This window comes from Desmodus rotundus, chromosome 5 (assembly GCF_022682495.2).
Source record: "Desmodus rotundus isolate HL8 chromosome 5, HLdesRot8A.1, whole genome shotgun sequence".
In the NCBI taxonomy this organism is placed as follows: Eukaryota; Metazoa; Chordata; class Mammalia; order Chiroptera; family Phyllostomidae; genus Desmodus; species Desmodus rotundus.
The window spans coordinates 116,679,568-116,704,255 of NC_071391.1; the positions used below are offsets into that span (position 1 = coordinate 116,679,568).

At 43.8% G+C, this 24,688-nt stretch overlaps 2 protein-coding genes across 4 annotated transcripts in view; one reads left to right on the forward strand and one right to left on the reverse strand.

Annotated features, from left to right (window-relative positions):
* Positions 1-24,489, reverse strand: STAMBP (STAM binding protein). 3 transcript variants are annotated; one of them, XR_011651237.1, is made up of 11 exons: positions 24,396-24,489; positions 22,356-22,573; positions 13,131-13,206; positions 12,782-12,877; positions 11,299-11,665; positions 8,998-9,122; positions 7,975-8,112; positions 3,069-3,181; positions 2,418-2,517; positions 777-943; positions 1-277 (listed from the first exon to the last, which is right to left on the reverse strand). XR_011651237.1 is itself a non-coding variant. In XM_024558445.4 (10 exons), the coding sequence occupies exons 2-10, from the start codon at positions 22,556-22,558 to the stop codon at positions 887-889; spliced, it is 1,275 nt and encodes a 424-aa protein (XP_024414213.1). In that variant the 5' UTR covers positions 22,559-22,573; positions 24,396-24,432; the 3' UTR covers positions 1-886. The 3 variants fall into 3 exon arrangements, 2 of the variants coding, with proteins under 2 accessions (XP_024414213.1, XP_045049752.1); XM_024558445.4 differs by having other exon boundaries at positions 1-943; positions 24,396-24,432; XM_045193817.2 differs by having other exon boundaries at positions 1-943; positions 24,325-24,421.
* LOC128780915 (uncharacterized) overlaps positions 24,028-24,688 on the forward strand; it is a 4,773-nt gene continuing 4,112 nt past the window's right edge. The window contains exon 1 of the mRNA XM_053924471.1: positions 24,028-24,472. Coding sequence (XP_053780446.1) covers positions 24,074-24,472 — 399 coding nt within the window. The 5' untranslated portion in view covers positions 24,028-24,073. The remainder of the gene's footprint in view (positions 24,473-24,688) is intronic.

Genomic DNA, 24,688 nt, shown 5'->3' on the forward strand with positions numbered 1-24,688 from the left:
TAAGTTAACTGTTATTTTATTGTAGAGGAAAAAAATATCCCGAAATATTTGTTAAATAACAATAATTCCTGACAAAATCATTCTTCAGGGTTTTCAAGCCTCACCATCTGGTCAGGCATAGGGAGCTGTCCCTGGCCCTTGTGATAAACTTCATTAATATTGCCATAAACCACAGGAAAACCCAGAGATTTTCTGAATGGCTTCCAAATTTCTGCATAGATGCCCTTAATTAGTCCAGAGGTAAACAATAAACAACTTGGCAGAGAAATTAGGAGAGCTGAAAGAAAAAAAAGTTAGTAGTTGGTGAATCTAGAACAAAGAACAGAGGAGTGTTCATTATACCATTTTTTACTTTTTTTTATCCTCATCTGAGGATATGCTTTTTATTGATTTTAGAGAGAGAGGAATGGAGGAGGAGGAGAGGGAGAAAGAATGAGAAGTGGAGTTGTGGGGAGTAGGGAGAGAGAGAGAGAAAGAAACATTGATTGGTTGCCTTCCGTATGCGCCCCAACTGGGGATGGTACCCGCAACCTAGGTGCGTGCCCTGACCAGGGATCAAACCCGCCACCTTTTGGTGCACAGGATGATGCTCCAACCTACTGGGCCACCCGGCCAGCGCTTTATACCATTCTTTCAACTTAACTTTTTAGTTACAGGCAAACTGAAAAGTTGCTTTAGCGTGACCGTGCTATTTTCCAGACTTGCCTAAAAAATATATTCAATTATTTCTTTTCAAGCCAGAAATAGAGAATCAGTTCTCCCCAGGTGATACTCACTTTCTATTCTGTCTAATCAAGCATCCAAAGCTTTCTGCAAAGTTTAAATTAAGGGGCTACAGTACACTGATGTGGTTCTATAGTTCTTGACAGGGGCTTGAGCTGAACTCTCAGCGAAGGTCCGTGATGGTCACTGCTCTGTCCACAACAGTCACGTGGCTGCAGCTCTGTAACAGGCACAAACAAAGAAAGGGGAAGTCCTGGAAAATTCTGAAGTCATGCTTTAAAATTTCTTAAAGTGCTCATGAGGCTAGTGACCCAGTGGGGAAGCCGGACTGCCACTTCACCAGCAACTATGGTAAGGGGCCTGGGAATCACTACTTCCCCCAGCCCCCACCTGTACCCCGAATCCATGTGGGCCCGGGTAGCCTCATTGATTTTTCAAACGTGTCTACACTCTAGAGTCATCCGAAAGGTACACATCTATCTGAAAGAACTGAATGCGTTGCAGTTTTTGCGTCACTATGTCAACCAGATAACAAAGCTCGCCTACTGGCACATGGGGAATTGCCCCCGGGCATGTAAAAGGGGCTTTCACAACTGCAAACCTGGGCGTTCTGGGGGGGACAGTGCGGCCTCTGTTTCAGCATCAAGGCACCCAGCCATTTACGACATTTCAAGGAGGACTAGCCCATTTTTTCTAGTCTAATGCTTTCCTCTAAGAGTTTTTAGCCTAATTTATTTTTCCCTTTTTATTGATTTCATTGGGGTGACCCTGGTTAACACATCATACAGATTTCAGGTGCGCTGTTCTGCAGACTAACCTATTTTTGAGCAGATTTGTCAGAAAGTCCTCATTCTCGGCTGAAGACTGTCATTCCGTGAGCTCTTAGTTTCAGTTCTACCCAGAAAGGCACCCGCATCTTTCTAGACAACAAGCCCCCCGACACCAAAGTCTGCGCTCAGACTCTCCCCGGAGTTTCTTTTCTGCACAACCCCAGCTCCTTCTGTGCGACCAGGTTCTGAGTCTCTCTTCCACGTGCGCCGCTGTTCAGTGACCCCAAAGGAAACGACACTCCACGGGCGGCATGGAGTGGGCACCACCATCACATCTCACACCGAGACACACCGATCTCACCAGCCACTGAGACCTCCTACCCACCGAACGCAACTTAGGGGCAAAACTTCCTAAGAAGTCCACAAGAATCTCTATTATCTAGATAAAATTCCAGAATCAAATATACGTTACTTACCTTAAGTGGCTTTTTAACTTTGATTTCAAATCTCTTATTGAAGTATAGGCTTAGCAACTGACGTTGATGAAGAAAAAAACCTAAGCATTAATAAATAAGCCAGCTTATGGCATAGGTACTTTCTGCGTATTATTTCATTTAATCCTCTTGAAAACCCTATAAAGTAGGTATTATTATTATTATCACCCCCATTTTCAAGTGAGAAAACTGAGGCCCAGGAAGGTCAAGTAGCCCGATCAAAGGCACATGGTCCCTGAGCGGCAGAGCTGACTCCAATCTGCTCCTGTGCCACACTCGCTCCCCTGTCCACCCTCATCAGGGCGATCTGAGAGGACAGGCGGATGAGGCTGATCTCCTCTGTGGGGCGGAAAGAGCACTGCACCTCATCAGCTCTGACTGTCCTCCCTGTTTGAGGCACAGACCCGATTTCTTCTACACAGACACCTACACAGAAGAGTGGTGGGTCCTTGCTGTGTGGATGAAACCCTTTCTGGCGACAGGAAGAAATCTCCTCTAGTCCATGATCAGTTAGTTTAAAGAATCCGGTTCTGAAAAAAAGAAAAGGCAGGCCCAGAATCAAGCAAACGCGCCCCCCAATCTCTAACACCCCCCGCCCCCCTGCATGGCAGAGCTCATTTTGGGACAGCTTCAAAGGACGGGGGCCGTAGGTCTCCTCTCTGGCAAGTGAATCAGAGTTAGAGAATGACTCATCACTGCCACCACACTAGTTTTGCTGGGGGAATTCACAGTGAATAACAGGATTTAAAATGAAAAAGAAGTTAACATTGAGAAACTTGTTTAATTCAAAATTTCCAATCTGACATCCATCTCTTAAAATTCCTACTGCTTCAAGTCAAACACTTCAAATTTCTTATGCCCTTTTCTTAGAAAAGCACCTAAGTTGTTGCTTGGATATCTTTTCAAACAAGCATAACAGGTTTATCAGGAGAAGAGGCTTAAAAGGCAGCCTTTCAGAACAGCCAGTCAATACTACAATCTATTTTATAGAGAACAAGGTCTTAATATGGACCTTTTCCTCTGAGGCTTTCCCCCAACTGTCTCCTTGTAAGGCCCCTCAAACTGTGTCCTAGGTACTTACTCCTGGAACTTAGGGGAGCAAACAATGGCTATGGACTCCGGCAACATCATCTGGTAGGAGCAGTGCGTGTGCAGGTCAACACTGGAGAGGAAGGCGGTTTGTGTGGGATGGGTCTGAGAAGAGAAAGAACAGTCAGAGACCCCCTCAGTGAGGCTACCCAGCTAACCCAGCCGTGCAGGAAGGAGGAGTCAGAGAGCTCTCAACAGCCGGCCACAATCTGGCAGTGAGTGCAAAGTCATTTGTAGCTGTGAGGGGTGTGCATGAAGTTCATAATAGGTAATGAGCTTCCTTTCCAGCAGTGTAAACAAGGCTTATCTAACATGAGTGTGTGAAGATACTCATAACCTCCAAGTGTTTAACTCCACATATGTTCCCTCTACGCAATGAGAGTCATCCCTCCTGGAATAGATGGTACAGCTGCCCGACAATACTTCAACATGGGGGGAGTCAAGGACTTAATAAGCCACAGTGAGACGAGTGACTCTTGCTCCTGACAGAGGTGTTGTGAGGTCAAGCACGAGTCTGGGGTTCTCAAGGCAAAGACGGCAACGGCAGTCCTGTGGTTAAAGCACACCATCCAAGGACATAAGAGGCAGCGGGTTTCCAGGATTTCAGTGGGTAGTTAAATCACACAAGGGACCCAGTCTTGTTTGGGAAAAGGACCAAGATACTGAAATTTGAGGGTAACTGGTTAAAGCACCATCTAAATGTGTATTCAGTTTATCTCATTTGTTTTCCATTATTTAATGTTTTACTAAGTACATTTTTTATATAGTTGAACAAATATATAATGACGTATGTTCGTCTTAGAGGGGGTGTGATTTTAGATAACAAGAATGGAAAAAGAAAGACCCAGTATGACTCAAAAAGACCACCAACCTTCCCTGACAGAAAAGCACAGAAATAAGTAAGTATTTCAACCACCATTTTCAAGCCCGCTGTGCAGACGCTGAAGGTCCTGAGGAGCTCGTTAAAAGCACAGGCTCCTGCGCTCCACCCCTGCAAATATCCATCCTGAGAGGGAACTTCTTTCTTTTTTTAAAAAATTTTAGATTTTACTTATTTATTTACTTTTAGGGAGAGGAGCATCAATGTGCGAGAGACACATCAACCGGCTGCCTCTTGCACACCCCCAACTGGGGACCTGGCCGGCCCCCAACCCAGGTATGTACCTGGACTGGGAATCGAACCAGCGACCTTTCAGTGTGTAGGCCAGCGATAAACCCACTGAGTCATACCAGGAGCTTCTCTTTTTTAAAAAGCTCATTAAGTGGTTCTTTATGTGCCACCTTGTCTGAGAAGCAGCAGCCCACAGAACACTGCTGTCAGCTCGCTGTGGAAGAGGTCTGCAGGGCAGGAGCTGTTAGCCAAATGCAGAGAGGTCCTCACGGGGCAGGTGAGAATACTGGTGAGCACAAGGGAGGAACAGTTTCTATCTGACAACAGTGTGGTCCCATAGACTGCTAAGGACAAATGGCCAGTACAGCACATTTTATCCCATGGTTAGAACCAGGTACTATAACTGGGAAGAAATGAAGCCTCTATAAGCTGATCTAGGCCTCCGATCTGAAGTTGGGTTGGCTAGAAAGACAATATAGAGACACATAGCAGAGGATCAATAAATAACTGTTAAACTAAATCAAAATCCTTGCCTTGAGCCTCTGCTTCCCTCTAACTCCTAGGCCTTCTCTCTCTCTCTCTCCTTCCCTTTACAATTGAGTTTCTTGAAAAAATAGGTATGTCCACTGTGTCCACCATGCTGGAGACAGGAAGCCATTTTTATGGAGAGAAAACAAGTACGAAAGGAACAGAAATGAGCAGGGGGAGTGGATGCTGAGCGCAGCCTGGGCACCTGGACAGGAGCAGAGTGGCCACAGGAGCAAAGTCAGGCTGGGACCAGGTGAAGGAGCGCCTTGAATACTGGGTTGGGGGCCACACGACAGCTGGCGATCAAGCATGACCATACAAAGCATTTGACTGGAGAACTTGGTTTGTGGCTGGCAAGGTGCAGAAGGAAGAACTGATCTTTTGCATCTTCCTCTTGCCAACTTTAAGATCAGAGCACACCTATGATCTGCTTCTGTTTATTTTTAATCTCAAGTTAGGAAGGAATGGAAAAGAAGTATCATGGGGGGAGAAAGGCTGAAGTGCTATCAATTAGGCTCTCAATTTGTTCCTACCTGGGCCCTCACTGATATTAGAAATCCTTTTATTCATTCGTGGTTAAGCTCTTTCTGAAGTCTAAACAGTAAATACTCCACTTTCCCCCATTTGCTCCAGGTCCGAAACCCCCACCTCCCTCCCACTGGGCAGTGGGTCTGGACTCCAACCTTGCTGAAATCACGATTGCCTAAAATGAGTTCCCTCAATTCCTCTAAATATAACCTCAAAAATCTCTCTGTATATTTCACTCTGCCTTCAATTCTGTCTCAGAGTAATGACAGGGAGGAAGTGTGACTGGGCAGGAGACAGTGGGGAGGGGGGCACCTCTGGCAACCTTCTGTTTCTGGAACAATGTTCTATTTCTTGTAGTTTGTGTACACAGATGTTTGCTAAATGATTCATAATTTAGTTTATGTACTTTCATACTTATAGTTGTATTTCAAATGTAAAGGTTAAAAAAAACAAACAAAATCAGAACAAAACACATGTTTAAGCTTTTCATACTAAACCACAAATCAAGTGAATCTTCTCTCAACCTGGGTACTCCTCCAGCTACCTACCATTCCATCTCTTTCTTTTAGAAATGAGCTCTTCAAAAAGTTAGTGTGTATTTCACTATCACCACAACCTCAATTCCCATCACTTCTTAAACCCTTATAATCTACTCCCACCACTGCCTAAACTCACTAAACTGAGGTCATTAGTGACTTTCCCCGATGCAACAGGCTCATCCAGGTCTTCGCTATTCTGGAGCTCTCTGCAGCATGTGACATAGTTAACATCCTGAAGTTTCTTCTTAAAAAGTTCCTCCTCCTTTGACTTCTGTGCCTTAACACTACCCTCACCTTCTTCTTATGTCTCTTTGCTTCACTACTGCCGACTTCCTGTGTTCCCCCAGGGAGCCTCTCCCCTAGGCTGCCAGTGAATCTCTCCTTGCTTTCCACTCTCCACCAGTTTCAAGGTTTCCAAGGTCAGCTCTATGCAGAGGTTCCCAGATCTCTTTACAGCCTTGCTTTGCTCCCAAGTTCCACCACATTTGCAACTGTCTGACAACTACCTCCACCAACTTAATGTCTCACCGGTGCCATGAACATGCTCACAAGTGAACCCTATTTACCCCACTTCCAAAGTCAGTCCTCCTCCTGCAGCCTGTTTCTGCTTATGAGATGATCGCTGCCACTGCCGGGAGTCAGGCCCCGAGTCTACGTCATCACTGACTTCGCCTCATCATCCTCTTACTGGTCCCCACATCCTCTGAAATCCTACACTCATCTCCTCCCGCCCAAACACAGTGACAGCACCCTAGCTCTCATTATTAGATCTTATTACCACACTAATCTCTTACATGATCTCCTTGCCTCACCTTATCTTAAAATTGCCTTTGTTTTAAATTTTCTAAGTATGGCTTTGATGTGTCATTGCTCTGCTCCAAATGTCAGATCACTATGTTGCAACCAATACAACACTGTATGTCAACTCTGCTAATGAGGGAAAGAAAGAAACCGTCACAAATACAGAAAAAGAAGCCCCCAAACTTTAAGAGTTCTCCACTTACTAAAAAGGAGAACTGTTCTGCCTGTCCACCCAATGAATCTCATCAAAGCGCATCTACTACCACTTCCTGAGGCGGACCACACAGGCCAGCAGACTGGACACTCAGGGCTCCAGGAACACCGTGTGCCTCTGCCGGGGCCTCCCACTCCGTGCAGACCTCTCCCTTGGCCCATCTGTCCACACCCTAGTAAACCGCACCAAGTGTGGTCCTTCCCGCCTCTGAATTCCACAGGGCTCTTTGCTCCTCTTTGAGGACCTTGGCACATTCTGCCTCATTTGAGGAGTTGTAACTTGTTTGTATGTCTAATTTCCTTCATGAGACTAAAATCATATCTTATTCAAATGTGTATCCTCCTGCAGATAAGGAACACGTTTTCTCTCTAATGGGGATTCACAATGAAAGGCGAATACTCATGGAATTAAACTGAATAAAGGACAGGGGCACACGGGACCGCCTCACAGGCCAGTGTTCCCCAAATTCTAACATACAAGTGTGAGTGATCTTCCCAAATCCAGAAATGAGCTGACTCGTTTGTATGTAACCCTGGCACACAACATAAAAAGCAGCTTAGTCTGTGAGAATGAGGAATTGAAAAAGAACAAGAGGGAAAATTAAGAAATAATCTTTAGGGATAGAATAATATTTTACCTGAATATGACCAAAAGACTACACAACATGGGCAGACACTTGAAAATCCCCTGTATTGGTGGCCCTTCTGGTTTACATGAAGGTATATGCTGCTTTAACAAAAAACCAAATGCAAACATCTGAATTAACTTCCTTGGCTCCTTTAAAGTACTCTGGTTTATGTACTTGTAGGAACGTATAGAGTATTATGAGGTAGGCTTAGTCCATGCCCACTTATAGTCCAGGCAGCATCCCTTCACCATTCACACTCAGGAGGAAACTGGGGCTTTAGGAAAACAAGGTTCATTGTTATTTAAAACATTTTTGGTTTTGTTTTTTTTTAAATAAAAAAATGTAAAAGCCCTAAGTAGTTTCCGGAGATCAATACTGGAGTACAAGCAGTCATGTCTGCTAGGGAAGTCAAGTCTGCATCCAAGGGAGGGAAACACAATCATCTAAATAATCTGAAAACGATTCACTTTGCTCAAAGAGAAAATAGCTAGCAGTGTGTTCATACATCGCGAGAGAAGAGATTGACCCCGAGAGCCCGGAATTGCTTACATGAATCCAGCCCAGTGTGATGAGGCCCTGCTGATCCTGTATGAGGAAAAGCTCTTCTTCGTTCTCTGTGTTGCAATAATCAGACCCAGCACTTTGCTTGGGGATGAGAACGTGGGTGATGGTAAATTCATTCCTCATCTGTCAAAGGATAAAACAGCCCATCACAACTCCCTGGCATTCACGCAACTCCACTCTGCCACAGCAGTGGAAAGTTAAACATCTGTGTAAGTAAAGGCCCTTCCCACCCAGGTCTACATCTCCCTCCGAGGCCCCCTCCTTGCGGTTCACAACCTTGGTACTTCTGTGCGTTCCCCTGGGGGCGCTCTGCAAAGTTACAGATGCCCGCAGCCCTGGGGCAGTTTCCTGCTGCAGTGAAATGGGTCTACTTGTGGTTCTCGGGAAGCTCCACAAATAGTACCATTTCTCTTCCTCTGCTCAGGTGTGGTTTCCCTTTTCCTGCTTCTCTAAGTCCTTCTCATCCTTCAAGGCTCAGTGTAAGTCTCTTCCACACCATTCGTTTCTTCATTCAGCAGTTAGTAATGAGCTCTGTAAGTGCCTCCATTTAACCATCTTTCCTTCCTCAAAGTTTTTAGTGCTTATATTGTACATGCTATTCAGAATGCTATTTGTCTTTTGGCGTATATCCCCCACCTTTCCAAGGTGCGTGGGTACTTTCTGTGGACACATGCTACATGCCTTACATATTTCATATCCCCAAGTCCTACCCTAGAGCAGGCGCTTGAAAAAAATGATATACAGGTCATGACTGGATCTTCTCACCAAGTAGGGAAGTAGACATTTCTTACTACTAGCATTAAAATAATCAGTTCAATTCAAGGGACTCTGAAAATCAACCAGATACCGAGTTCCCCAAATCAAAGCACCATCTGCATTATGCTGTCCGCGGTCCCTTCCACAGAGGGGTCAGTGCAAAGAGTAACTGACCCTGTTTGTCTTCTCTGAGAGTCAGAGGACGTCAAGGGGAAAGAAACAATTTCCGCTCAGGAAAGCGTTTGTTTTTACCAGTTTTCCACAGAGGATGCCACATGTCTCGACTCCCCGCGCAGTGTTGGCACTGGCTAGTTGGAGAAACTGTGGGCACAGCCTCCCGGGCACCACCACATGGCGCAGTCCATCGATTGTAGGAGCTGTAGCGGAGAAAGGGGAGAAGTCTGAGACCGCGGGCAGAGCCTCCCCACGCCAACTCAGAGTGGGCAACCCTGGGAGAGCAATGCCAAAATCACTGCTCCCCCCCGCCTCACTCCCTCTCCCCAACCAGCTTCAGACAGCGAGTGGGAACCTCATCCTAAATGGCAGGAGAAACAGGGCTGTCAAGTCTCTTCTCCAGCCTCTGGCCACCGCTGTTGGGAGTGACTACATTATTTCAAGAAAAGAAAAGAGGCTTTAATCATTCAAGTTAAGACAAAATAAAGTACTACTGAAAAGAAGTTTCTAAGTTATTCAGGAATTCTCTGTCACCATTCAATACAAAGGATGAAAAAAAATCTCATTCAATTAAACTTTTACTTCTATTTTAAAACTCTTTGATCTAAGATAAGAATATCAAAGAGTATGCCTTTAAAGAACTACACCAGGATATATTCTAGATAATGGAAAGTAATTTGTGTTACTACTTAATTCTGAATTTATTAATTTAGAAGAAAGTTAAAATGGTAAAACAAAACAACAAAAAAAATTGTGGTCCTCAGAAAAGGCACGCACAAAGAAAGCAGCTTTTAAGCCTGACTGAAAATACCAAGAATGGGCCCAGGCCCTGACTGGCGTGGCTCAGTTGGCTGGGCATCATCCTGCAAAGCAAGGGGAGACCAGTTTGATCCCTGGTCAGGGAACACGTCTGGGTTGTGGGTTTGGCTCCCGGTTGGGGTGTGTATGAAAAGCAACCGATCGATGTTTCTCTCTCCATCAGTGTTTCTCTCCCTCTCTTCCCCTCTCTCTAAAAATAAATAAAATCTTTAAAAAAATAGACCCAGTCCCTGAACACCAGAAATAAACCTATGAGAGAGCCAACAGGCTAAAATCAGGAGGCACCTCTCATAGTCAAATTTTCATGAAAAAAAAAAGTAAAAAAGGATATTTTGCTTTTGCACATTCGACAGCAAGATCTGAACTGCTGGAGAGGTGACAATGGCAGACCAAGAGCCAAGGAGTCACATGGTAATCTGATGCCAGTATCTGAGGATTCTGAATTAAGGTTTGGCACCGTCCTCCCCTTTCAACTCAATAATCACTTACCAAGTAGACACTGTACTCAGCCCACAGGAAACACAAAACAGAGTATCAATGAAGCCCTAGCCCTACAAGAAGTTAAAATCTAGTCATTGACAAATGACTACACTATCAGGTGATGACCTCAACTGCATTACCGATAATAAGAGCTCCGAGAGTTTTAAGAACAGAATCAATCTGGTTGAAGGGAAGGGGATCTGGAAAAACTTCAAGACAATCAAGAAGACAGAGATGGAGAAAGGAGATTTTAGGTTCAGGGCAAATGTTAACAAACCTCTTTGGGTAAGATAGTCCAGGAACTGTTCTGGGAATGTGAGTTCAATTTGACCACAGTACAGAATATATGTGAAGGAACAGTAGGGAGCAGCAAGTCTGCCAAGTGTGTGGGGAACAAACCCTCACGGCCAGGCTTCACAGTCTAGCACACCTCGCCCACTCTTACATTGTCCTTTTAGCGGGTCCTCTGCAAAGCAGACTTGTTCAAATGACTACTTGAAAGCACCTTCCACCCCCCAAAATCTATTCTAATAATTAATGCATCCTCTTTATTTTGCAGCTATTATTTTCTCAGATGGCCAATCATCGGTAGGAGGAGGAAGACTGTCGACAGTTTTTATGGTTAGACTGAATTATTAGACTGTATTTAATATTTACCTGGCTAAGCTCCTTAAGGATTAGGAATGTTCTCGGGGCCAGCACAATTCAGTAGTCCACCCGCCCTACCCCAAACCAGCTATTCCATTATAAAGTGGTGTAATAAACTTCAAGTGTCTTTTACAAAAGGCCGATAGTGGTCTCTAGTTCACTGAACATTTCAAATCTCTGCATAGCCCTTTACAAGCTGAAGGTGGGACTTTCAAGCATAGTCTTAATTCTTCAGAAAATTGACCTGGGCCCAGGTTAATTATATGGCTTAAGCAAAGGCCACTCTCATAATACAGCCAGTGTGATAGGACGCAATATGGCACTACAGCCTAGTGAGTGGGATCATGGAGGTAATCTTAGGCTGAATCCACCAGAATGACACACTGTTTAGCTATAGCTAAGCTGGAAGAGGACATGAGCAAAAGGACTCACTACTTTCTGAGTTGCTCAGTGCTCCGGGTTTCAAGGACCTATCCACCGCAGGTGGCTTGGCAGGCCTTACGGTTGTATTACAGTCTGAGGGCTGTGTGGGCGCAACAGGTGCCGTGGGGGATACATCTAGGGAGGGCTTCTCCAAGTCAGGCACCAGTGGGCCGCCTAGGCCAGGGTCCACCTTCCCAAACTCCTGCACAATTTTCAGCCGCTCTTTTTCTAGCTCCTGGTTCCGGATCATCTCCTCAAAGGCACGGAACTGTTCCTGCTCCAGCTGTTGCTGCTTCTGTTGTGCTACCCTCTGTCTTTCCTTTTCCATCTGCTGCTGGATGGCCATGTTCCGGGCATATTCTTCCGCCTCCTTCTTCTACAAAGAGAGACTAGGAGTTAGGCTAACACTACACTCAGTGACTTCACAGCTCAGGAGGACAAGGCTGTGCAAGCAGGGGGATTTCCCAGAGTGTACCTCTGCTCTGGCCTGATTTCCCAAACAGGACCGATGCTTCCCTTGGCGCCTCTACCCCTGCACACATGGAAGAGCCGCCGCTGCTGTCTACCTGGCCGCCATATACCTATTCTTCAAGGACAGTCACAGTCCTAATCCTCTTAGTTCTCTTCCCAACGACTCTAATGTATTTTCTTCACAAAATCTCAATGTGACTTATTGTCTGCACGTCCTAATTAGAATCATAGACAGTTTTATTCTCTGTTTCATGTCTACATTCTCTATCCCAAGCAGGGATGTAAGACAGAACCAAATCCAAACTTATACCTGCTGTGTTAGGGGTATCATTGAATTTTTAACCCAAAATGAAGCCTCTGTAATTTTCTGGTGATCAGTTCAATATAGAGTGACATTTTTAATGAACAAGAAATATTAGGTAATAATCTCCTTCATTAAGGTGTTTACATACTTGGTGTCTTAGAAATACATGCCTCATAGCTGTTCAGCTCTCTGCTGACGTTCCCCAACAGAGTCCGGAACAGAGCTGAGCGGAGAGGGGCAAAGCAACGTGGGGTGCCTGCAGGCTGCACTCCCATCTGTCACCACGGACAGTGCCCTGGAGTTTCTCCACGTGCTTGAATTGACTCTTCCTAACAAGAATTATGTGGAAATGCCTTGAAAAATAATTATTTCAAACAGGCCTAGCCTGTTTCAGGTATAACAAAATGTGAATCAAACCCGTCAAATTCTCTGATCTAAAAACCTATGCTTCAGTGAGAATTTTCATTGTTTTTAGGTTCTCGCTCCAGAGATAGCAGATGAGCAATAGATTTTCTGTCCCTCAAGTCACCCTCTTGGGCAAGCAGGCTAAATCTGTGTTAGAATACTTAGTCTAAACATTTGCGTTCTACTTTTCTGAGTTCTGGCCTTTGCCAAAAAAAGTAAAGTATCACATTAAAATCACAGGATCTGCTGAAACAATCCCAGAGCAGCCTAAGAAAACAAATTAATTTCCCTTTTTTGTTGTTATATACTCACTTTTGCTTCATTATGATCTGTATATTCTTTGGTATATCGTTTTAACAGCTCCGCCTTTAGCTCTTCTGCTTTGGGAAATGCAATCTCCTTTAATTTCTGAGACACACAAAAATACTGAGAATTAGAATAATTCCCAGCTAATTAAACAGAGAAGTCAAATTGGCAATAGCAACAACATTTCTGCAAACAATTTAAAATACCCCTGCTCCTTCATACGTATCTGGTGGACTGGCCTCATCTCCCACTGCAGGATTTGGTGCTCAGAAGCAGACACTCCTGCTTTTACTTTGAAGGCAGTGTGCACCACTCTGGAGCTTTTAGATGGGCACCAGTGAGAGTGAAGACCCACCTTTACTGTGTCTTTCTTTTCAGGAATGACGGCTGATTTGTAATCTCGGTGTTTTGGTAGCTTCTCAATGAAGAGCCTAAGGAAACAGATCAGAATGATTATGATACAAAGAAAACGTGCACATGTCCAAAAGATTCCGAAGCAATGCAACTCCCTCATCCTGCAGCCCCTGCAGGCAGGGGTAACAAGCTCACCCAGACAGGCCATGTTCCCCCGCCCATCTCCAGCCCTCTAAAGAGCAAGAGAGTGTTTCTCTTCTCCCAAATCAGACCTGCAGCAGCAAGCACAAGACTCCTACAACAAAGAATATGGGGGGGAAAAAGCCTATCCTGTGCCCAAAAATATAGCTCCAAAGACATTCTTTTTTTGTTGTGACAGCAACAGGCTTCCAAAGGAAAGGGTCTCTGTCACAAGTAATTCTTCTGAGAACAGTGTGGCAGCCAACAGTGGGAAGCTAAGGGAAACCCATGTTCTATTTCTACTCTTAGCCCCATGTGACCTATCACTTTAGAACTTGACTTTGGGTTTTTTTTCCTTTGCGATTCATATTCCTTCAAAGAATACTCCTTGCATCATGCTAAGCATGGAGAAGATTTGACAGTACCTGTGTGTAATATGTTCATGTTACATGTATAACATGCATTGTGAACTCTGATGAAAAGGACTCGGAGAAATACAAGTGCTAGATTTTCTCTTTCAGTTCTTGTCCTTGGCTGTAAAGCTCAGTGGGAAAAGCAAACTGACTCAGTTCACAGACTTCTAACATTTAGAATGTCTGCTTTGGGGCAGTGAAAAAAAATGGAAGTTCAGTATCTCATTGGAGTGGCAACCTCAGAACTTCAGTGCCAGCTTCAGAATCTACTTCTAACTACTATACCACACTGCTCCACATGGTTCCTGGAAGGCCCACAACTGTTGGAGGGCTTCTGAACAGAGCAGTCTTTTAACAGAATTAATCTGTAAAAAATACAAGCCAAGACCCAAAACAAATAAATTGGAGAGCTTGCTCACAGCTTTAAAATACTCTGCTATAGTTGGGATTAACTGAGGCTTTTCCATTATCTACCCAGGGGCGGGAGAAAAACAGAGAAGGAAACCTCAGTAAGGGGAAAAGAAGACCCCCCCTCCCCCAATATAACAAACCCTCTACAGATGAGTCCGTCTCCTTCGGTTCTATATTGGGCATGAAGATTTCCTTTCAATCCAAGACCCCTCAGGCCAGGATAAATCCTAAAATCAAAAGGATTCTAAAAATCTTCCCTTTGGGTTTATGGAAAAGATATAAAACAGTTTCCTTGAAGTCTAAAACAAGTACAAATTTATTTGTTCAGTCATAAAGTTCTACCAGGATATTAAGATAAACGAGACACAGTTCTTGTGTTCAAGAGACTTAGAATTCAGGAAGTCTCTCGCTCTAGCCCTAAAGACAAAGGTTCCCGTCCCCCACCTTCAGTAGGCCGAATGTGCTGAGTCAGCCAGGAAAGGACCAGGTGGTAGGGGCCGGGCTTTACATTTGCTTATGGCTCAACCTGAAGAAAGAGACTGTAAAGGCCCCGAGGCCAGAGATTTCTGTCTCATGCTTCTTTGTATATTCCCATAAAGCCAATGCAGTGCGCCTTGTATTTACTGCACTTAATAAATATCTGATGAATAGGATGGACTTAAAACCTGTGGATGAGCTGAGTGAAAAAACCAAAGTGTCAATAAGTAAGTGTGTGCTACTTTGTAAGAAAGGGGGAAAATTACATATATGTCTATTTATTTATCCTGCTTATAGATATATAAAGAAAATAGGAAGTACATACAGTAACTAACAAAAGTAGAAGGCAGGGGAAATAGGGTGGATAAGAGTGGGAATAAAACTTTTCACCATAAACCTTTTTATATTCTTTAGACTTTGAACCAGGTAATAGAATCTAGTTGATACGTAAGGATAAAACTTGCAGACCTATACATGAATACCTTCCCTTGTTTCAACTGTTGCCCATTTTCTGAATGGGGATATATGGGCCAAAAAGTCTCTTGAGAGCAGAGACTGGGCCACATAACCCCTTTCCCATACTGGAGGAGTCAGAACTTAGTGGTTAGGAGGACAGGCTCTGGAGCCACCTTGCCTGGGCTCAAATCCTGGCTTGGCCAGGCCATTTACTGTGACCTCAGGCAAATTACAGAATCTCACCATCCCTGTTTCTTTATATATATAAACTATATAAATGGAGACAAAATAGTACCACCGGATAGGATTACTGTGATACTTAAAGAGATAAACAAATAAAGTTCTGAGCATAGTGGCTAATATATAGCGAACATCTATGTGCTTATATAATTGTTTTTACTAATAAGTAAAAAATAAAAACTGTGAGCTAGAAGAGATGAAGACATTAACACCAGGACTAGGAGCGTTCCAGGCACAGAATAGCTGTGGCCCAGACATATACTGTTCTCTGGGGTTAGATCTGGTTGCAGCCTAGACAGCGGATATGTACCAAAACAAAGAAAGACGTGCTAGCAAAAATACAGGCCAAACTCCCTAATAGAACAATGGGGAAAAGAGATAAGGAGAAAAGGAAATACAAAAGGTGAATGAGTATATGAAATGGTATTCAACTTTACTTACCAAGAAAGAAATTGAAATTAAGATGAGATATCATTTTCATCTGTCAGACTGGCAAAGGCTTAAAGGCTGATTATAACCAGCGTAGGCAAGGTGTAGGGAATGAGTGTCCTTATGCACTCTTAGCAGTACTGTAATGTGATAGTGCCTTTTTCTTAGGGAAGTGAGGGGGTGGGAGGCAACTATTAAACATTTAAAATGTGTGTATTCTTTAAACTCACAATTCCACTTCTAGAAATTTATCCTACACAACAGTACAAAAGTATATACATATATATATATATATATATAAAGGACTTATTCAACATGGCATTGTTCATAAAACCAGGCAAAACTGAAAACCTAAATGTCCATAATAGGGGATCATTTAATAAATTATGGAGTATCCAAATGTGATAAACAACATAATCATCCATCCATTTGTCCAACAAATAGTTATCGAGTGTCTACTATGGGGTCAGGCATTATTGTAAAGGCTGGGGATTTGGCAGTGAACAGCACAGTCATAAATTCCTCCCCCAAGGGTGTACATTATAGTGGGGGATCAGACAATAAAACAAGTATGCAGATAATCAGTGCAAGGAAAAGTCATTATAGAGAAGGGAAATAGGAAGTGAAGGGGGTAAGGACTGAGACTGTAGACAGGGCAGCTAAGGGCATCACTGGTAAGGTGGCATTTAAGTACAAACGGGAAGAGAGGGAGCCAGGAAGAGATCCGGGATAAGATTGTTCCAGGCAGAAAAAATAGCCCTGAGACAGTGAGATGAATCAGTATGTCCTGACGTGGAAAGACAAACAGGCTGTTAAGAAAGCAAGTTGTAGAGCAAAATATACAATGTGATTTCATTCATGCTTTAAGAAAAAAGGATCAGCATGGGATTCCATGTGCTTGCATGGCATAAACACTTTCTTGTAGTACATATGTACAAGAAATGCAACAGTGTTACCTCTGGGAGATGACACTTTTCACTGTAATATTTCCCTTGCTGTATGTTTTGGAAAAAAAGTAGTTTTAGTCACTGAACAAATATTAATTTTGTATAAAAACAATTCGGAAAGTCAGGCAGAAATTATGTAACATGTGAGTATTAAGGACTCTCATTTCACTTCTCCCAGTCTCAAAGAGTTAATCAGCCAAGTGAGCACAATCACAGATGAAGACCTCTTCATTCTGTAAGCCCCAGCCCCAGTTGCAAGCATTTTCAGTGCTGGTGACAGACCATTTTCAGAAAGTGCGTTTGAGCGTTAGGAGGCTCACAGAACAGACAGGAATTGCTTAGGCCTTCTGTAACTACCTTCTATGCAGCCTAGTCAATGACCATAAAAAGCTGTGAGAGAATCCACTGCCTGGATTATTGGCTGTGCTCATCACGAAACTATGTGCTGCTTTAATATGCTGAAAACCCTTCTTCTGCACCAGGGTCTGCAAAAGGCAAAGCATTCCTACAGCAGGGACAGTCTCTGAGTGGGGAATGTGCTTGAGATCATTCAGATGCCTGAACTGCTCCAGGGAAAAGAACAAACATGCCTTTTAAACTCAGGAATTGAAGGATCCACAAAAGGTCTAGAACAATGACTCCCAATAGTGGGGGAGGCAGAGGAGTGGTGATGTGGATGCCTGCCCTCCTCCTTCCTCAGTTGTAATAACTGCCAAAGTGAGCCATTGTTACTGACAGAAATAGACCAAGTAAAATGTCCTAGAAAAACAGAATGAGAATCCTGAGCTAGAACTTTTTTCTTACTCTCAGGGCTTGTTGGTTCACAGAATCAGAATTAGGGTCTTAAAGATATCTGCAAGAAAAATGAAGGTAGCTATGGATTTATTGATCCAGGTCAAGTCGATCCAACCAAATCCCAAATTAAACCCCAAATTTAACAAATTAAGTTAATGAGCTGCTACATCCCACTTCTTTCTCATTCAACTCTCCTCCAGGCCTAGTTCATCATATTAAATGGGAACCATACACAGGGACAGACTGCCCACCAGTCTGGCTGTTAACGCTAACATTTATGTCACTCAAAGTAACACCAAGTCACAGAGAAATATCAATTCCTTAAGACACTGTGTACTCTTAATCCAACCCCCTCTTGCCTATTTAGGAGTTTACTGCTACAGTTAAATACTCTCTTTTCTCTAACAGCAGCCTCACCTCCACAGGATCTTTTTCATCAGCAAAAAATATGCTCCAGAATCTCCCATCTTAAAATACATACCCCATTTTCATGCACTCCTCGTCCCCCTTCAGTTACTTCCTCATTTTTCCACTTTACTTCCGATCCAACCTCTACAAAGCGTTGTCTATGTCAGGTCTCGGCAAACTACACTAGTGGGTCAAACCCAGCTCACCGTCTGTTTTTGTAAATAAAGTTTCATTGGGACACAGTCACACTCTCTCGTTCATGTGTTATCTATGGCTGCTTTCACACTACAAAGCAGAGGTCGGGACAGAGATCAAACCGCCTGCAAAGTCAAAAATATTTACTATGTGGCCCTTTACCAAAAAAGTGGGCTGGCGTATAGTCACTGTCTCCACTTTCTTACTGCGCATTCACCTTTCAACCCACTCTAATCTAGTTTGTTTATAATCCTTCTAGTGAGTCACTTACCAAAATCACCAATGACATCATGTCAGCAAACCCAAATCCTCACCCGTCTGACCTGACCCAGCGGATCCAGCTGGCTCCTCTTGGCAAACACTGACCTCTATTGGCTCTCACGATACCACCCTCTCCTGGACTTGCTCCTGCCTCTCAAATTTTCCTCAAAGTCTCCTTTCCTGGGCCTCCCTTCACTACCAAACTCAGAGTTCCATCTCGGGCTCCTTTTCTCATTCTACAGTCTCATTATCAAGGATTCTTGATCCTTTTCTGTGCCATGGATCCTTCTGGCATCTGATGAAGCCTACAGATTCCTCCTCGTAATAACTTTTTAAGGTACAATGTAAGAATTAGAAAAGAAGCCAATTCTACCGAAATACTGTTTTCAAAATATAAAATATTGTGATATGGGCTTCTTCATCAATGTGCTCTTTATTAATGCATTGTTAATTCATGTATTAATGCATGGTTAATGCATTAAAAACAGGACCTAGTCATGGGCTTAGTAACTCTGTCTATAATTATGGGGTAGTGATAAGTATAAATGCTACCTTGAGATATCAGTAAAAATTGTACCATAAAATGAAAATATCTTGATTTCTACTGGTGACAAAATTACAAATACAGGCACACCTCATTTTGTTGTGCTTTGCAGATGTTTTCATCAACATTAGGGCAAGACCCTCTACCAGCAAAAAGATTACAACTCGCTGAAGGCTCAGATGAAGGTTAGCATTTTTAGCAATGAAGCATTTTTAGATTATTGTACATTGTGTTTTTTAGACATAGGCTATTGCATACTTAACAGACCACAGTATAGTGTAAACATAACTTTAATATGCACTAGGAAACACAAAAATTCACGTGACTCACTGTATTGCACAATTCGCTTTAGTGCAGTGGTCTGGAGCTGAACCCACAATGTCTCCAAGGTGCGCCTACATGATTAACACTGCCGTCATTTGAGGTCCATATTGAAAATGGAAGGAAATGGTAAATTTCAGGTGGAGGTTAGTAAAAGTAAGGAAAGTTTTCCCCAACCAAGCATGGACTCCAAATTCCATCTACGAATCGCTGTGGGGTTCCTGAACCCTTGATTAAGAACCTCTGTGTGAGAAGGTCTCAGTGGCTCTCAAGGTTCCAGAACCGTTGTGTGCTGAGGACTCCTGCATGTGTATTTTCAACTCAGACTTCTCTGAGTTCAGACTGACGGGTACATCCAGCCTCCTACTGGACATCCCTACTTGGATATCTCATAGGCATCCCGAACTTAACATTATAACATGTCAAAAAAAAACCCCAATCCAAACCCAGACTTGAACTCTTGAATCTCCCCCTTTCAGTACCACTCTCTCCATCTCAGTGAACAGACCAACAATCCCACATGACTCAAGGAAGAAAGCTGAGGTCAATCTTGACATAATCTTTCCTCAACTATAACTAAGTCCCATGGACTCCGCCTCCAGAATACCAAATCCATCCATTTCTTTCCAGGTCACCATGGTCCTTCAAGCCACCAGCCTCCCTCCCGAATGGTTTTGTTCCCTAACTAATCTCCCTGCCTTCTCTTAATACTCCCTCAACTATTCACCACACAGCAGCCAAAATTTGTATTTTTATAATAAAGTAAAATAAGATTTAAAGTCACAACCTCACTTAAAACTTTTTAATGGCCTTCTATTGCTCTCCAGATAAAATGCCAACTCATTACCATGGCCTATACAGTTCTTCAAGATTCAGTCCTGCCTGCCTCTCTGATCTCATCTGGAGTCATCCTTGTCCCTCCCTTGCTACACTCCAAACACACTGGCTAATTCTACTGTATCCTTCAAGTCTCGGTTTAGATCTCTTCTTCTCGAACAGACCTTACCCTGACTATGCTACTTAATTAGATATTGGTTATTCTCTGTCACAGCACTCTATGTAGCTTTCATAGCATTTTTTTCATTTTGTGACTACACAGTTACTTGCTTACCTGTTTGTTGTCTTTTCCCACAACCAAAAAGGTACACCGATAAAGGTAGGGGCCATGTTATGTACCATGTATGCAGGTCCTAGCACAGTGCCAAGTATATGGTAGGTACACACAATATGTATTTGTTGAATGAATATGGTCTTTGACCTCAAAGCACTTTTTATGTGGGACAACAGGACCTGGAAGGCCCTTCAGAAAATACCTGATAGAGGCCTTTCATGATTCTACTGAAGTCTCCCAAAGGAATTATGCCCTTGGGTTCCATTCTGAGAGAACTATCTATAAGATTACTGAAAATACACAATACTATTTCTACCAGCAGCAGAGTATATGAAGACAGGGCTAGCAGCCAAAGAAACTTCTCAGGAAAATAAATTTCGTGCCCACTGTGCCTAGGAATGAAAAACTTGTAACAGTAAAGAGAGGCCAAAATGTACAATTCACAATTCTATGAAACTTTATCAACATTGAGGCCACATGACAAGGCAGGTTGGCGTGGATGGAATTCAAGATCTTTGAGAAAACAGGCACTACGTCTAGACTTAAATAAAAAGGACAACAGCAGTCCCTTTTCTCCATTCTAGAGTCACAGTATGAACCCTAGGCTGTCCCCTCTTAACTTCCACTGTTCTTCAGAGCACTGGTTATCAGCCGAGGCAATTTCGCCCCTCAGAGAACATTAGGTAACGTCTGGAGACATTTTTGGTTGTTGCAAATGGAGACATCTTTGGAGGGGAGGAGGTGCTGTTAGTACCCAGTGGGTAAAGACCAGGGCTACAGATAAACACCCTACAACGAACAGGACAGTCTCCACAACAGAGAATTACTCAGCCCAAGATGGAAATGATGCCAACGTTGATATACCCTGCTTTAGGGTGGCATGTGATCAAAAACTTATTGTGACATTATTGATAAGTATGTATCATCTCTGGGAGGACATACGGGAAACTACTACAAGGGAATGCCTGCGAAGAAGAGTGGCAGGAGATGTAGTTTTTAAATACTTAAGTTTTAAATATTTATACCCTTTTGTGCCTTCTGAATTCTGCATCATATGTATGTGTTACCTGTTCAGAAACAATAATAAAAGATAATTTAAAAATAGTCAGTGTGGCTCAAGACTATGACCTCAAAAAACAACATTAGCAAAAGGAAACCAAAAAGGACAGAATCTATGCTGGGTTTTGTCACTCCAAAATAGGGTACAAAGTCCACTGCTAAAGGCTGGGCTCGTTTCCACACTTGCAGGATGGGAGGGTGATGTGCTCTACTAAACGCACACACAACTGTGAAGATACAATGAAATAATGCAGGAAAAATGCTCTAGGAACTATTAAAAGCCATACGAATACCCTATACTTACTATTTTCTTTAAAAGGTCCTGGTATTACCAAAGAAGAAGACTAGGAGTTATACGTGAGACCCTGTAACATTATTCCCTTCCTAAATTACACATGGTTTTGTTATCACTGGGGCTGTAGGAGCTGCTCCCTGTTAATTGTACAGAAATCTTTTATTTATGCTGTTAACCCTAAGATGTTAAGCAAGCAAAGGGAGCCACACAAACTGCAGATGGTCAATACTTGTTTGATGACTTGCATAATAAAAGTTACAAGAAAAGTTAAAAAACTTTTTCTTGAATCACTCAATTTGCTACAAAATAAGCAGAGGTGAGGAATTTTGGTTCTGCAAAGCTTTATCATTACTCTTATGATTAATAGAGAGAGCAGAGGAAAAGCATTCGTCGATACAAAACATGTGCAGTTTAACCACCAACTCTCTTGCCTAACAGCTGGCACAGGCCAAAGAGCTAGGTCGCTGACTCATGAAATTACTGAGTCATGGAAAAACACTTTCAGTACTCATGTCTTTGAATATCAAGGACAGCTAATATGTAGGAGCTGCCAGCAAAAATGATTAATGCTAATGATGTAAAGTTCTCTAGCTTTAACAATTCTGAACAAATAAATGAGCACAAAAGCAGAGTGAGTAAGGCATCAGTCACCGGAAGAGAAAAAAGCAACTGGAGGTGTCTTACGTGATATACTTGTTATAGAGAATGAAGGCATGCTCAATGTTGCCTTCCTCCGAGTAAATGGATGCCATTCGGATAATCTCGACTCCAGAGCGGAAGTACCGTCGGGGTGGAATGTCTTCATTTATCTCCACCGCGCTACCTATCTGGGAGAGAGCCCTCACCCGGTCTTCGGGAGGAAGGCTCACATCTCCATGATCAGACATCAGGGCCAAGAAGTTCTGAGGCAGGAAACAGAAAAAAGACGGCATGAGCATCATGGCCCACATCATCCCAGCACAACCCAGCACACTGTGAGGAAAATACCACATGCTGTGGCTCGTAGCAAATAATGTCTCTTTCCTACAAGACGGCTGAGCGCCACACGGAAGCCCCTACCACAGTGATGAAGATTGGCAGACTCAAAAACCCAGTCCCTGTGCCATAATTAGGTGGTACAAGGAATATAACTATACTGGGCCACAGGGGTTTAGTTCTACCTTTCATGCTAATTTTTCCGTCATCAGGTAGCCCTGCTCTCAGCACTATGTAAAAGGAGGGAGAGCTTCTTGTACTTCTGGCATTGTTTCTCCTCCCAGCTACCCATTCTACCTACCCCAGTACCTGGCAGAGTACACTCAATGAACTTTCATGGTGATTGTTAATGCACTTCCAGTCTGATTATTTTTATTTAGTTTGAGAGTAACGGACATTTTCCTATGGTGTTAGTTAGGGAAACTGGTCTGGGAATGAATGCTCATAATCCTAACTTGCTCACTAAACCACTATTCCAGTCAATCTACATCATTCATCATACCAGTGCAAGGAATTTAGATCTTGTAAACAATTCACTCCCATGTATCTTCACAGACCAAGGACTCTCTGAATAACCAAAGGGCACAAAGGTAACCTGGCAGCAAAAAACCTGGGCGCTTTCCCTCCCTGGGTCTCAAACTGCAATAATTCTACGGTTTTGTAGATATTGTTGTCGGAATCAGATTCAGCTTCCAGTCAGGTATCACTCTACATCATGTCCAAAAAGAATGGGTATTTGATATGTACTGAATTGCAGCACACCCTAACCAGCATGCTCTAGAATATATAAGCTATGGTAGAATTCATTTTGGAATTCAAGGCCCTCTGTCACCTGGCCCTATGTTGTCTTTTTAATCTTAAACCTTACCCCTTCCCAAAGGAGATCATTTGCTTCAGTCAGGATTCTGATCTGCCCAGAAGTCCTCACATTTCAGCTGCACTTGTTCACCCACTGTGGTTGTTTCCCACTCCAGCCCCTCCCTCAGAGATAGTTCTCTCCCGGCCAATTCTCTCTCTCTCTGGGTCACATTTCCTCCACTAAGCTTCCTTTCAAAACACCCTCACTAATAGTACAAAAGCTGTGGTTGCTGCCAGGGATGCAAGGCATTCCATCTCTAACAAAGCCTTTTTAAGACCTCAGAAAGCCTAAGCAAATCTAAAATCTCCCCGACTTGCCTAATTAGTACTCTGTCCAGGGCCCATTTAAAGCTAACTGAAGCGGAGGATGCTTGTTGTACCTCAGTACCTCTCGGGAGAGGATGTTTTGGGTCGCGACTGCAACCCTCTCCTCTGGGCAGCAAGCGGTGCCCGGCACTCCAGGGCCAAGCAACTCTCCAGAAAGGAAATCGGCATCCGTAAACAAGGGGGAAGGGGTCGTAACGGACTGAGGGGGAAAGACGAAGAGGAGGAGAGAAGCAGCAGCACGAATGACCGGAGGGGGCGTATGCAGCGGACAGGGGCCTCCTGACAACCGCCTGAGGCCCCCTCTTTGGAGGCACTCAAGCCCAAAATCCAACCGGGGCAAAAATCATCCAGAGTCTTCGGGTTTTTCGAGTGGGAATGGCGGGGACGCGCTGGGCCTGGCTGGGGCCGGGAGCCGGGAGCCGGCAGGGCCTTCGCGCGCGGCGGGCCGGGCTGGGGACCCTGGGGAGGCGCAGGCGCTAAGCCCCACACTCACGGCGGCTGCTCCCCTTGAGTCCGACCACGCTCAGAGCCCGGGGCCCACCACATACCGGGACCCTTCCCCACCTGTCCCTGTGGACGACACTCGGAGCTTCCGCAAACGTCACATCCGGCGCCCGCCCTGTCCACTCCCGCTGACCTGGGTAAGTTACATTCCCAAAAATTTAGGACCCAGGGGCCAGGGATCTCTCTCTTTTCCTCCTCCTCCGTTGTTGTTGTTGAGAGAGATCTCTCTCTTTTCCTCCTCCTCCGTTGTTGTTGTTGAGAGAGATCTCTCTCTTTTCCTCCTCCTCCGTTGTTGTTGTTGAGAGAGAGATCTCTCTCTTTTCCTCCTCCTCCGTTGTTGTTGTTGAGAGAGA

Excerpts from the sequence above, each read along its gene's own strand:
- STAMBP (XM_024558445.4), bottom strand. The coding sequence starts at position 22,558 with ATGTCTGATCATGGAGATGTGAGCCTTCCTCCCGAAGACCGGGTGAGG. Across the intron at positions 13,207-22,355 it reads CTCTATAACAAGTATATCAC|GCTCTTCATTGAGAAGCTAC; the intron begins GTAAGACACCTC and ends CTGTTTCCTTAG. Across the intron at positions 11,666-12,781 it reads CAGATCATAATGAAGCAAAA|AAGAAGGAGGCGGAAGAATA; the intron begins GTGAGTATATAA and ends CTCTCTTTGTAG.